The sequence below is a fragment of the Daucus carota genome, chromosome 5, assembly GCF_001625215.2.
Source record: "Daucus carota subsp. sativus chromosome 5, DH1 v3.0, whole genome shotgun sequence".
NCBI classification, from domain to species: Eukaryota; Viridiplantae; Streptophyta; class Magnoliopsida; order Apiales; family Apiaceae; genus Daucus; species Daucus carota.
In genome coordinates, this window is record NC_030385.2 from 8800386 (window position 1) to 8815187 (window position 14802).

The 14802-nt window shown below is 37.3% G+C and overlaps 1 protein-coding gene across 2 annotated transcripts; it reads right to left on the bottom strand.

The window, feature by feature from the left end:
- Positions 1 to 134: 134 nt before the first annotated feature.
- On the bottom strand, positions 135 to 5059 carry LOC108220362 (uncharacterized). Of its 2 annotated transcripts, none has more exons than XM_017394106.2 (6): positions 4692 to 5059; positions 1680 to 1835; positions 1443 to 1575; positions 1319 to 1358; positions 551 to 691; positions 135 to 417 (listed from the first exon to the last, which is right to left on the bottom strand). In XM_017394106.2, the coding sequence occupies exons 1-5, from the start codon at positions 4929 to 4931 to the stop codon at positions 604 to 606; spliced, it is 657 nt and encodes a 218-aa protein (XP_017249595.1). In that variant the 5' UTR covers positions 4932 to 5059; the 3' UTR covers positions 135 to 417; positions 551 to 603. The 2 variants fall into 2 exon arrangements, with proteins under 2 accessions (XP_017249595.1, XP_063950626.1); XM_064094556.1 differs by having other exon boundaries at positions 216 to 435.
- Between the last annotated feature and the right edge of the window lie 9743 nt (positions 5060 to 14802).

Below are 14802 nucleotides of genomic sequence, written 5' to 3' on the forward strand. Positions count from 1 at the left end.
TAACTGAAGATATAACAGTAAACAAAGAAAATTACATATTTAAATACAAACAACTCTAAAGTATCGCTTCATTAATCACAAATTTATTACTTTATGATATTTCAGCCTGTAGGTTGTAAGCTGACACGAGCACATATTACTGAAAGTTTGTTTATAACATCTTTTTACAAAATCAGTCAAATATTGTAAGTGTATTGCTAGAATACAATCAAAACTAGTTGAAACAATGCATCCAATAGTTAATGAAATATAAGGACGTCAGTTCTATGAGTTGCATACATACGAAACGACCTTTTATAGTTCCTTTGGTATAACCCAAAAAGTAGAAAAAGAAAAACAGTATAGCCCCGAATAGCTCCAGTTCCAACATTAGGCCGATTATGGAGAATTTTCCTAATATTGAAATAGTGTGGTTTTCTGCAAAAGAGCAATATTCTGATTCTGAACATAAATTATGTAGGCAAATAATACCAGGAAAGTGAATTGCTCAAATGTATATAACACAAAACAATCCAGCTAAGAAAAAGCAGTTTGAACAAAGAAAGGGTACCTGATGCTAGATCCTGCATGCTAGTAGCTACACATATGATGAAGTAAAAGTGGTTACTTGATCATAGTTGAAGATAACCAGAAGTTCCAAAATATAGACCCCATGGACATAAAAGCAACACGAGCTTGAAGAGGAACCACCCTACAATATGATATGGAAGTACCCAAATATGTTATAGTATCATTGCAGATATTATCCGAAAGTATATAAAGATCACAAAAGAAAAATAGCAAAAGGCAAGAACAGGAGTCCACCAAGATTGCTGTGATTGAAGTTCAAAGGTAGTATTTCTACACTTTGATTAGAGCAAGTTGGTTAAATTTCTTTGACAAGTTTTGAAAAATTAATTAAGAAACTGAAGAACACATCTGCAACTGAAAATACTTCTAACAAATTAGGCTGTCCTAACTAATGCATGATTTGCAGTGAACATAATACAGTACAGTACTCACTGTCTTAATGAAGTAAGATTTAGAAATATAGGAATATTTCATTTTACCTATCCTATATGACATGACACCTTTAAGTGATTCAGGTCACCAGAAAAACACACACACACACACACATATAGAGAGAGAGACTCTCTATTTAGTACAATCGATCTAGTTTTTATAAAATTCATCTTCACATTGCGCTTGTAGAATTCAATTAAATTATGCCAATCTAGGTAGTTGATATTGCTCCTAAGTCCTGATAGATTTGTTGTTTTGTGCATCTTTAGTGTGTGTGTGTGTGTGTGTCAGTGGGGAGGGGGAGAGAGAGAGAGACCAGAAATTCAATGCGCTGACAGGGACCCAAAACCTAAATCCTGCATAAATCCCAGGAAAAAAAAACTGTTAACATACATGGGAACCATTTCTGTACAGAGGCCTTAAGAAAAACAACTTTTTACCAAATAAAAGTGTACGGAGAGCATCTTTTTGGTACTTGTTGGGAAGCTCTGAGAGCTTTCCTAGCCATAGATTATTCCACGCAAAAACAACAGCAATTACACATGGACCAAGTACAATTTGGTTCAACAAAACCTACAAGAAATAGATCATATTAGTAATTAAATTGTTAATTTGTTTATATAAGATGTCCACTGTTTTGAACAAGTCTCATGTGGAATCCCTGGGAATGCGTATACCTTTATCAATATATTCTGCACTGTTTGCTTGGGCATGACCTGCTCAAGATATTGGTACCAAGCATAAGAACCAGGTCCATACAAAAGAAAACCATATGAAGCCATCCGGAGGGACCGAAGCCAGTTATGGTCTGAAATTAGAGTCTGGATATCATCCTAAGAGCATTTAATAAAAATAAACCATTAATAATCTCGAGATTTGGAAGGTAATAAGATTAGCACAATTTTTGACTCAAAGCATGTTACTTGTGCAAATAGGTAAAAATAGTTGGATCATGACGCAGACCCACTAGGCCACTACCAAGTGTTAATATTTCTGAAATACAACTTCACAATAAGTCAGGTTACAAAGACAATAATAATTTTGACCCGCCCAACATCTATCAAATTCTGCTCCTGAAACTTATAATTACAACAGGTTCAGCATGGCAGTCATCATCTGATGACCTCTTAGAATGTGCACATTTGAGGATTGTGTTATATCTTTCCATACTTGGTGTGTATAATTTCAGTAGAACACTAGTCTATGCCTCCACTGAAAAAAGAAATAAACAAAGCAGTGCCCTTAAGGACTCTTCAAGATTAATACAACCCATGGTCCAATATTTCTTCTATACAAGTTTTCTCTTTTTTATAGATCATGCTGTAATTTAATTTATGGGGTTTCTGGAGGACCTTGTCACTGGGAGTATCATCTATATTTTCTTGAGAAATATAAGTATATGGAAGTTTTAGTTCTTTTAGGCTCCATTTGTTTGCCATAAAATAACTTGATTCTGGAAAACATATTTCGGAAATATTTTCCCCAAAAATTAACTATATGCAAGTATTTTTTTCCGGAAAGCACATTTTGTCATTTGACTATCATATGAAAAATAATAAAACCTTCCTCTATTTGAGAGGGGGGGGGGGGGGGGGGGGGGTTGTTCATGATCCACAGACTCATAACATTTTTCAATTGAATTTTCCACATTTTGAAAAAAATTATTTTCTATTATACAACTGGAGGAAAATATTTTCCAAATTTCAAACAAAGCAAGATAAACGGAAAAATGCTTTCCAGAATTCAAGAACATCAAGAATATTTGAAAACTTTTTCCTGAAACCTAAACAAACTCAAATTTAGGTTCGGCGATAGTACTTTCCATGAAACAAACAGAACATTAAAATGACAGTTGCAAAGGCATGCTTCAAAGAAAGTATAGACTACCAAGTGTAAGGCCCTAAACCCTGCATTGGGCTTACACTACTTCGGTTTTTAGAGCCTGAACCTAAGGTTGTTCATGATCCACAGACTCATAACATTTTTCAATTGAATTTTCCACATTTTGAAAAAAATTATTTTCTATTATACAACTGGAGGAAAATATTTTCCAAATTTCAAACAAAGCAAGATAAACGGAAAAATGCTTTCCAGAATTCAAGAACATCAAGAATATTTGAAAACATTTTCCTGAAACCTAAACAAACTCAAATTTAGGTTCGGCGATAGTACTTTCCATGAAACAAACAGAACATTAAAATGACAGTTGCAAAGGCATGCTTCAAAGAAAGTATAGACTACCAAGTGTAAGGCCCTAAACCCTGCATTGGGCTTACACTACTTCGGTTTCTAGAGCCTGAACCTAAGGTTGTTCATGATCCACAGACTCATAACATATTTCAATTGAATTTTCCACATTTTGAAAAAAATTATTTTCTATTATACAACTGGAGGAAAATATTTTCCAAAATTCAAACAAAGCAAGATAAATGGAAAAATGCTTTCCAGAATTCAAGAACATCAAGAATATTTGAAAACTTTTTCCTGAAACCTAAACAAACTCAAATTTAGGTTCGGCGATAGTATTTTCCATGAAACAAACAGAACATTAAAATGACAGTTGCAAAGGCATGCTTCAAAGAGAGTATAGACTACCAAGTGTAAGGCCCTAAACCCTGCATTGGGCTTACACTACTTCGGTTTCTAGAGCCTGAACCTAAGTTTGTGTTAACTTGACATGAATGGAATGAAGGAGGATGGAATGCAAATGGGAATGAGATGGAGGAACGGAATGACATAGTAATGGTATAAGCATTCCATTCATTTGTTTGTTTCAAGTAAAATTCAATTGGAATGGATGAAGATAATATAAAATATTTAAAGAGACTAAAATGCTTATTTTGAGATGAAGTGTAGAGAAAGATATGGTGCTATTGTTTTTGAAAGTCTTGTGTTTGAAAGAAATGAACTTATTCCACCTGCCTGTTTTGAATGGAATGAAATTCGACATTTCAGAAAGAATGAAATGAGTGTGGGATTGGTGTCATTCATTTGGCCCAAACAAACAACCTAGATTTTCATCCCATAATCGTCATTACTTTCCTGTCGAAATTCATTTCTTTCCAGCAAAGTGAACACAGTTTTGGACAACATAAACTAGAACTCCTCTGCATCTTATAAACAATAAACTAAAGAAGAAGAAAAATATCTGCACTTATCTGGTCCTTAATTTCCGCATAAACCCCCACCCCTCCAATAAACACGCAAGGGAAAGAAATCCAAACATCCAACAAATCCGATAACCAATTCCTAAACCAATATCACTTATAGTTTGATATTTTGGCATTGTTATTACTATTAGACCAACGACAGTACTTGAGCTCTTTCTAACAGTCCCCAAGTACAACAGAATAAAAAACACATTCTTTGAATGACGAGAAGGGCTTTGAACTAACAATCTCACCCTTAAACAAAACTCCTTCCATCAGCATTAAGAGGCATAAAATGTTTGATTCATATATATACCACACCTAATTGTCACTGTACATTCTTCGTATATGTCTCAAATATATAACATTTTATATGCTTAGTTCTTGAAAAATCGACCACAAACTCCTCACGAATCATCCTTTCAAAGGGCCAATCACAAAATGTAATGCCAACTTAAATCCAAAAAACCCACAAGAGCAAATAACAACATATGCAAAAACCAAGAAAATGTAAATGGGAAAAACAAACAAACGGGGGACCTTGAAAGGATGAGACGATGATTTGTTGTTGACCCATCTTTCACGGAGCTGAGCAAGAGTGTCTCCGGTGACAGCAAGAGTAGCCGCCGTCGCAGCTTGCTTGATCGGAAAGCGGAAAGCGGCGCCTCCGGTAGGCTCAACTGAGGAATCACTTTTACTACGTGGGTTTCTTCTTTTTCTCGGGGTTTGAGAATGAAATGGAGGGAAAATTCCCCAAATATTGAAACCCAGCGACTCCATTGTAATGGAGACGAGAGGTTTATTTAGTTGGTGAGAAGCTAAATTCACTTAGCACCTCGCTACTCACCGGTCACGGCTCACGGCTCACCACACTATATTCCACACTCACCAGAATGTTTTAGGTATATTGATTAAGGTTTTGTATGAATTATATTAAGATATATAAAAAAATCAATATACTTATATAAAGGAGAAGCGAGGGGCGTGTAGGTGGCGCCTCTCAGATAGCTCCGTTCTATTTTTCTAATTTTCCGGAATTTTTGGATGAAAGATATCAAAAAAAAATTGTTTCAGATTCATTGATATGGTATATCTTGCATAAATTAATCTGATTCTGTTTCAGATTATTTATGGAATATAATAAATTGAAAGTATTAATCTGATTTTATTTCAGATTATTTATGGAATATAGTAGCTTGCAAGTTTTTTAATCTGATTCTATTTCAGATTATTTAATTATGGAAAAGAGTAGCGCACAAGTTTCTCGGCACCTATAAATACCCTTATAGGTTGTGGGGTTTTGGATCATCTAAACACAACATACACTGTCTCTCAATACCACAGTTAAAGGTGTGCATTCGGTTCGGCTAACCGAATACCGAACCGAATAATCAAAATAATTTCGGTTCGGTTAATCGAAATTTATATTTCGGTTCGGTTTTCGGTAACCAAATTTTCATTTTTCGGTTATCCGGTTTTTTAACCGCGGTTTCATAGAATTTCAGTTTCGGTTAACCGAAATAAATTTCGGTTTCGGTTAACCGAATGCACACCCCTAATTACAATGATATATGTTTGTTGGTGATTTTTTTATAATATTTGTTTTGGTCGTCGGACGTATTTGTTGTTGTTTGCAAGCTTAGTGTCTGTTTTATTGATGTCATCAATCACTAGAGTCGTATGCTTTTTATATGCAGGTAGTGGTGTATGTGTCTAAGAAGCAGTGTTTGGAAAAGTTAATGACAATGTTAGTCAAGAACATGATTACTTTTCAAAAAGAAAAACATAATTAAAATTAAGATTCGTCGTGCTTTAAATCGTTAATTACATGTGGAAACTTATTATCATTTTTTTCACATATGAATTATAGTCCAATTTTGAAATTTTAAAAATTAATATTGGTATTATCGAAATGTTTATAATATAAAATTTATTTTATTCTATAAATATTAATTTTGAATCATTAATATAATTTTTATAAGTCGCCGCAAATTGATTTTTTTCTATAAATATTAATTTTCAATCATTAATGTAATTTTTATATGCCGCCGCAACGCGCGGATTCTCAACTAGTTATTTTATGATCAAAGATTCTATGAAAAAGTCTCCTTATTTTAAAAAAAATAAAATTATCTTATCTGAAAAGAGAACTACAAATGATATCCCCCCAACATTTAATGAATTCTTTTTATCAAAATAATAATTACATTAAAACATATAATAATATCAAAATTTCACAAAGTCAATTATTATAATTACAAGATGGCAATTAGTAACACATAAATATTAGGGAAATTACTCAAAATATTATTTTGTAAAAAATATTTATAGAAACACGGTTACCTTAAGATTGATTTCCAAAATTACTATTTTTGAAGTTTCATTTCTAAAAATACGGTTGGCAATTTTTACAATTCAAAAAACAATTTTGATTTAATTTTTGAAAAGGTTGATTTCCCTTTCCAAATAAAAATATAATCTAAGGGGAGTGTATTCTATGACAAAAAAAAGAGTAAAAGGGGAGTGTGTTCAATTGGGATTTTATGGAAATTTTTCTCCATTCATAAAATTCGAATGTATTCAATTGTGATTGTTTTAAAATTCATTAAGATTTTGTGGTATTCAATTGAGATTTTAAATTATGCTATAAAATTTGTCAGTATTCAATCAGGATTTTAAATTATACTTAAAAATCCGATGATATGCAATTGAGATTGTTTGGAATTCATTAAAATCTAGTGGTATTCAAGTGGTGATGGATTTTTTTTATTTGATAAAATTATGGATTTTGTGAGATTGTTCAATGTGTTTAAAGTTTTTTGAAATCTTACCGGAATTCATTAAATTTTGAAGTATTGTGCATAAATCCTAATGAATCTATATCAACCATGTGACATTTTATCAAGAATCCGCATAAAATCAAAATTAAATGCAATTCATTATAAATTAATAGACAAAAAACAGTCTATTAAAATACCAATTGAAAACACCACCTAATTAAATTGATAGCATATATAACTGGGGAGTGACGGGTATGGAGAGACCGCGGAGATTAGGTTTATTAATTTTTGGAAAAGATCGGGAGAGATCTAAGAATCACAAATCTCTCACGGCGACACGTTTTCTCCGATTTCATTCATTTCATCATCGATTTCTGTTTTTTCATTATCGTGGTCACCTTTTTTGCCGCGGAGGAGAGGACGGTGATGAATTAGCGACTGTTTTGAGGAGATGTCCAGAGATGAAATTAAAGCTGATATCTTGACATACCATGCATTTATTTTGGGGCTATGCATGGAGGGAATGACGAAGAAAGCTGCATACCTAGTGAAGGAACTTGAGATGTGGGTGTTTTGAAGGAGATTGTTGATTCGGGTTTGGTTGATTTTTATTTTGAGTTGTTTGATGTCTTCGTTGAAATGAAGGATACTACTGTATTAAAATTTTACAAGGTAATATAGAGGTCGAAGATTTTCATAAATATTACCTCCATCTCAAATTAGATGTCCCCGTTGACTTTGGGCACGTAATTTTATGTGCATTGATCACCGTCTACTTCCGAAATTTATTTTTTTATTTTTTTGTTTGTAAATGAAAATTTCATATTTTAATTTTTATTTGCAAAAATAAAATTTTAAAAATAAGTCACGTATCTATGCGGTCAATGAACCTTAAATTGTGTGCTCAAAGTCAACGGTGCCGTCTAATTTGGGATGGAGGGAGTACTTATTATACTTTTAATATGGTTGTTGTTGCTAATTGCAAATTTGGGAAATTGGAGAAGGTCGTTACTATATTTAAAGATGTGCAAGTGTAATTTGTCATGCAACATATTATATAACTGTAAATGATTTCAAGTATTAAATTTTTATAATTGCATCTGTGGTTGATCGGTTGTAAGTTGTAACCATGGTTGAAACTGTTAAAAATCGTATTTTCCCTAACATTAGTAAGTAAAAGGAAAAAAGAATTTAGTTGAGTGGTAAGTTTATAAAAACACACTAAGTTGGGTGACAAAAAAATCTATTTTCTTTTATTTTAAAAGAGCAAGTCCAAGAGTGTTCTAAACTAGTGTCTTAAACTAAAATTTAAGGCATTTTATATAAAGGAGTGCTCCAACAATATCCTAGTGATGCCTTAAAAACTAGTACACCCACTAAGAGCAAGTCCAAAAGTGCCCTAAATTGATGTCATATATCAAAATTTAAGGCATTTGAAGCAAATGAGTGCTCCAACAATATCCTAGTGGATGTCTAAGAGCAAGTCCAACAGCTGCCCTATTTAGTGTCCTAAGTCATGATGTAGGGCATTTGATGAAAAAACTTGATCCAATAATGTCCTAGTGATGCCCTATATTACTAGGACAACCCATTCAAGCCCTATTTTTGAGGCTATCTCTCCTTGCCCTATCCCATATTTTATAATAAATTCTTACCAACACTCTCTTTCGCTCTCTATTTTATATTATCTTTTAATGATGAAAGTGAACTTTTAATCATAAAATATTAAACATATAGTGAAAATAAAGCACATTGTTGGAGTTGAAGTTAGTAGGATATGTCCTAAACTACTAGGACATAATTTTTTATATTATATTTAGGGCTCCAACTAGGACACTGTTGGACTTGCTCGTGTTTTAAGGCACCACCACAACATTAGAGCATCTCCAACCTCACAAAACCCTTAGGTAAAAAATGAGTTGGCATACCATATATAAAAAATATAGCCAATCTGTTGAAAAAAGCGCACTCCAACCACATGAAACTGTTGTCTATAATTTTAGCCAACCTCCTATGGATGGCTATATTTGTCGAACCTCTACAGGTCTGTAAAAAATCTGTAGGAAGATTACACATCATTTATTACTATACTGAACTGATATATTCTATTTTAACAAACTAAAATATTAATAACATACTATTTTTAAATTATAGCCAACCAATATAGCCAATACCGTCGAAGCAAAATGTCTTACAGGTTCAGCAAATTTTACATAATGTCTTACAGGTCCAATTTAGCCAACGATTATAGCCAACACCGTTGGAGATGCTCTTATTGGAGCATTCATTTGTATAAAATGCCTTAAATTTTAGTTTAGGACATTGTTTTAGTGCACTCTTGGACTTGCTCTTAAAACACTGACATCTAGAGCTGCAAACGAACCGAGCTGGTCGTTAAGCCGACTAGACTCGACTTGGTAAAAACTCGACTCGGCTCGTTAACGAGCTCGAACAACCAATAATGTTCGATAAGTTTAATGAGTCAAACCAAGTTTTTTAGTTGTTCAACTCGACTTGACTGGTTAAATACTTGGACTCGGTTTCGACTCATTAAAAACTCGAATCGATAAAAAATATGCGTAAGAAAAAGGAAATTTTAATTTTAGACTTTGGTTTTAGTTTTTTATTTTTAATTTTGTAATCAAATTTTTAGAATTTTAAATTGTGTACCAAATAGACAAAGTCAGTTGTTGAAATTTGAAAAATATAGTAATTTTGTTGACCAACTTGGTATCGACTAGTTTCGGCTCGACTCGGATTAATTCGTTAACAACTCGAAACCGACTCGGTTTTTAACGAACTCGAGTTCGAACCGAAAAAAAAATCGATATATAAGCTTATAAAGTTTGGCTCGACTCAGTAAGAAAATACTCGACTCGATGTTTACGGGCCTAAAGACATCTAACAAATGCCTTATTTTTGAGGCCCAATTATGCATGTCCTAACCATTTCTATTAATAAAAAAATTAATTTCCTCCCATTTCAACACATCTCTCTTATCTCTACTTTTCATTTCCCTCAAACAATAATTTAAATATATTACTATTTTAATAATAAAGCACAATAATAAGGCATGTTGTTGGAGTTGATATATTAAGATGATGTCCAGAATTACTAAAACACAATTTTATTATTAAATTTATAAGGCACTTGCAAGGACATTGTTGGACTTGCTCTAAAAGTGCCTCATTTTTAAGATATCACTAGACATGCTCTATTTCACTTCTCTCAAAGAAAAATTTCTTTTTCTCATTTTTTACACATCTTTTCTCTCTCATCTTTCCACTTCCCTCTGATTATAATTCAAATATAATATTATATTAATCATAAGCCACAATCATACGTCATATTGTTGGAGTTAATATATAAAAATCATGTCTTAATTAATCATTAGGACACTCTATTTTATTATATACTCTATTCTATTATATTTATAAGACATACAGTAAGACATTGTTAGACTTGCTCTTATAAATAACGTATATAATTGTAGTGTGGTAAAAGATGATGTTAAATTTGGTAGGCTCGATAAATACAATCATAATTTATACGTAAAGATAAGAGTAATGCTAAATACCCCTATCTTTCTCATTTTTTCCCAATAACATGACAAATGGATGATTTATGTGCATATAAAGTCCATTATTAATTTATTTATTTTTGACGGAAATCCATTATTATCAATATGAATAGAATCAATCGATAGTCAACTAGGATCAAAAAAAAAATGAAAATGATTTTTGAGTTACCTAACATTTTCCTAAAAAAACGCTTAATTGGAGGTAAGAGCTTCTAAAATTATCTCTTCAATTTTTAATTATAGTGTCTTTTAACTATTTTTGCTAATAATTTTGTATGATCACTCCCACATGTGTTGTTGCTCAATGTGCGGTAGCTGAATTGTCTTTTATGATTAGAGATATATGAAGCAGACATGGGTATATTGACAAAGATGCATTGTTACATGTGATTTGTTGTAATTAAGGAAAAATACGTCATGATAGAAAGACTCGAACAGTAGGAGACACCGTTGCTTGTGTCACTCTGTTACTAGTACAGGCAGCGGAGGTTTTTTGTTCTAGCATTCTGATTTCACTCGCTAGATTAATCATATTTGGTTCAAATTTTGTTTCCATTTATTTTGTTTTTCCCGTAAAAGCATATACTGTATAAAATGTTATGACCTCGGAAATATCAGTGTTATAGCCATTTTTAGCTACAAGGGAACTAGGGAGGGCGCGCCCTCCACGGGGTAATCTCGAGAGGCGCGGCCCTTTGTCTCAGAAGTGTGTGTACCATGTCTGAAGGATGAAGATGAAGGGCGCGCCCTCCGTGGTCGCGCCCACAGGTGATGAATGTGTGTGAGGTTGAGTGAGTCTCGATGACGACCCTTCCGAGGGATACGAAGATTTACCCTTCCGAGGGATATGAAGACTAGTGCCAGAGCTCATCTGGTAGTTATCAGGCTCATCTGGTAGTTCCCGGGTTACGTCCGGGCGTGATCTATAATCCCCAGTCCTGCTATCTGTCGGGTTGTCCTCGTGCGGGGGCCTGGGGTGATCATGGTTGTAGAAGGCCCTCAGGGGTAACACGAAGGCCGATCATATGTCCGGGTCCTGTATTCTGGTGAGTTAGTCCTCATTGGGGGACTGGGACGATCGTGTAACTTGGCTCCTCAATTGTCTTATCTCTTAGTGAGAACCTTCGCTAAGGGGTAAGGACGTGTCACTACACCTCAAGGAAGTGGTCACGGCTCTATCCAATGTCTCCTCCATGCTACGAAAGAGTAGCGGTTAGTGTCATCTTTCGTAGTGGAGATGATGCCGTATCCGTGATGTACTTGGACTAGGATTCTAAGGTAGTTGTCTCATGGCTTACTTCTAACTGGAGTAGAACTCTAAGTGATAAGTCTCCGACCCACGGTTGGTCTTATCCCCAAGAGGCCTAGTCCTGATCAAACTAGGACTCCTGGTTCTATAGAACTACGTACGGCTTGATCCCCTATATAAAGGGGTACGTAGGCATATCAAGGGGATATATCGAGAGTTGTGAGAACGAGAGCAGAAATATATTCCCTTGATCTCAGCCACCCTCAAACACCTAAAACCACCGTCCACGGCGGATCTCCGTCATATAATCACCGTACAAACACCTAAGTCCGTCAACGAACCTCACGTTTGTTGATTCACCAAATTCCTCTATCAACAAATTGGCGCTAGAAGGAGGGGGAGCAGGTGAAATCTCAAAGAGGAAGAGATGGCCGACCACGACGATGATTTGTATGAAGGAGAGTATTACGTTGAAGACGAACCAGTAGAACCGTACTCACCGGTGCACATTGAAGACCCCCGCACCTTGCCTAACAATCCACCTCCGGTTGTGGTCAGTAATACGGAGCTTCTTAGTGCCCTTCACCGAATGGAGCAAAATCAAGCAAGGTACAACACAAGGTTGAATACCCTGGAGTCCGTCCTAGAAGAACTCGCACCCCGACGTCCTCACCAGTCTAGGAGCCATGATAGGAGGGGGCGCAGACGTTTCAGACGCCCTACACCTCGAATGTTGGAGTATGGAGATGCAACTCCCGGCGCTAATCATCCCCAAGGAACAACCGTCAACCACGGGGCTCATGGTACCCAGGGCGCGCCCTTGACCGTCTCCATACCACCCACTCAGCCAGGAGGGTCCGGGCAAGGAAGAGGAAATCAGAACGCGAACGCCCGACCCTTGGCCGAAAGGCTTGGGATCACACCAGAAAGCCTAGCCATGATTGTGCATCTGGCGGGAGAGGAACAGCGAGAGCGCCAGGGGACTCAAGGCGCGCCCTCAGAGCAAAGGCGCGACACCGGCGTTGGCAGAACCTACCGGGGAGTAAGAGGTAGAGGCAGAGACCACACATCAATCGGAGGAAGAGGTCGCGGACCACCCATAATTGAGTACCTCCCCTCGCAAAGCGAGTCTAGCCAGCACACACCAAACCAGTTAGGTCGAAGGAGGTCGCGCCCCCTCAATGGCAACACAGGCGCAACCCATCAAACCAATCCTCAACAAACCACACCTAATGGCCAGACGGGCGTGACCAATCAAACCACTACTCACGATCATACGGGCACAAACCCTCAAGCCAACGCTCAAGGTAATGCTCAGCAAACTATTCCTATCATCACTAACCCTCAGCAAACAACTCCCATCACAACCAACCAACAAGCCACTGGAACCCAACAACAAACACCCACGGGTACGCAGACGACCCTTGCTACGACCGTCGTTCAAACCCCAGGCGGCAACGCCAATACTGTGGCCACACCTATCACTAATTTAGCTAATAATACCGGCACAACGGTTACACCCATTACTACCCAAACGACTACGCAAACCATCCCTGGACTCGGAGCCATCAACGGAGAAGACCTTAAGAAACTACTTGCCCTCCTACAAGCTGGACATTCCACCGCTGTACCTAACATCCCTTCACCATTCACCGCTGCAGTTCGCGACGCCCAACTTCCAGCGGGATTCAGACATGTGAATGCAGACCTTCGATACCATGGCAATTCGGACCCTCGGGAATTCTTAATCAGGTTCAACATTGAGATGGACTTGTATCAAATCCCAGACCTCGTCAGGTGTAGGTTCCTCGCGGCAAGTCTGAGGGAAAGCGCTCAGCAATGGTTTCAGAAGTTAGGGGAAGGTGTGATCTCTTCTTGGGTAGACATGCAGCGAATGTTCATGATGCAGTTTCAAGCCGCAACCAAATACGCCCCACCAGTCACCACCTTAGCCAACGTCAAGCAACGCGATAACGAATCCTTAACCGCATACTTCAAAAGGTTCAACCAGGAATCTATGGGGGTTACAGGGGCGTCAGATGAAACCTTGAAGAATTTCCTCATCGCTGGTTTAAAGGTCGGTACTGATTTCTGGAAGCACCTACAGGGGAAAGACCCGTCTAACTTGTCTGAGCTATACGCAGCAGCTGAGTCCTTCAAGAAGGTAGAGCAGTCACTCGCCGAAAACCAGAAAGAAATCGCTAAGTCACGGGGTAAGAGAAAGGAACACACACCCAGTCCGGAACCAAAAGGGCGCGGACGTTCCCCAGCAAGGGTACACATGGCTAGTGATAGAAGGAACTGGAGTCCCCCGAGACAACCAGGCGCATACACCCCTCTCGTGGCGTCAGCCGAACACATCTATGCGGTAAGCAAAGATAAGGCCCCTTTTCGGAAGCCGCAGCCTATTCCCTATAATGTCGCCAAAGACAAGAAGAAGTACTGCGACTTCCACGAATCAGCTGGACACAACACCGCGGACTGTAGACACCTTAAAGAGGAGATCGAGGAGTTACTCAGGGCAGGATACTTAACGGAATGGGTGAAGAAATATAGAATGGATCACCCACCAGAAAGGCGCGCCCGCGGGAGGTCACCCGAAAATAAAGATGATGAGAAGCAGAACGATACCCAGTTTGTAAGGGAAGGAAGCATTAGAAGCATATTCGGAGGCCCGTACATAGGTGGAGGTAGTCGAAAGGCAATGGAGAGGTACGCCAAAGAGGCAAGGGACTACCCCCTTACCAATGTAAACCACTTGTCAGCTAGGGCCCCGAAAGTCTTCAAAGGGGAGACCATGGACATCACCTTCACAGAGGACGACGCTAGATGGGTACATCATCCCCACAACGATGCCCTGGTGGTCGCCATGCGCATTGCCACTATGAACGTTCACCGGGTATTCGTGGATAATGGAAGTTCGGTTAACATCCTTTATTACGACACCTACAAGAAAATGGGACTACCGGATAAAGACATGACGGTAGAGAATCTCTACATCTATGGCTTCGGGGGAGAAGCCATCAAGGCCAAAGGAACCAT

Coding starts and splice junctions, on each gene's coding strand:
- LOC108220362 (XM_017394106.2), bottom strand. CDS start 4,931: ATGGAGTCGCTGGGTTTCAATATTTGGGGAATTTTCCCTCCATTTCAT. Junction 1,576..1,679: donor TGCAGAATATATTGATAAAG/GTATACGCATTC, acceptor TATTTCTTGTAG/GTTTTGTTGAACCAAATTGT. Junction 692..1,318: donor GTCAGCGCATTGAATTTCTG/GTCTCTCTCTCT, acceptor ATCATATTGTAG/GGTGGTTCCTCTTCAAGCTC.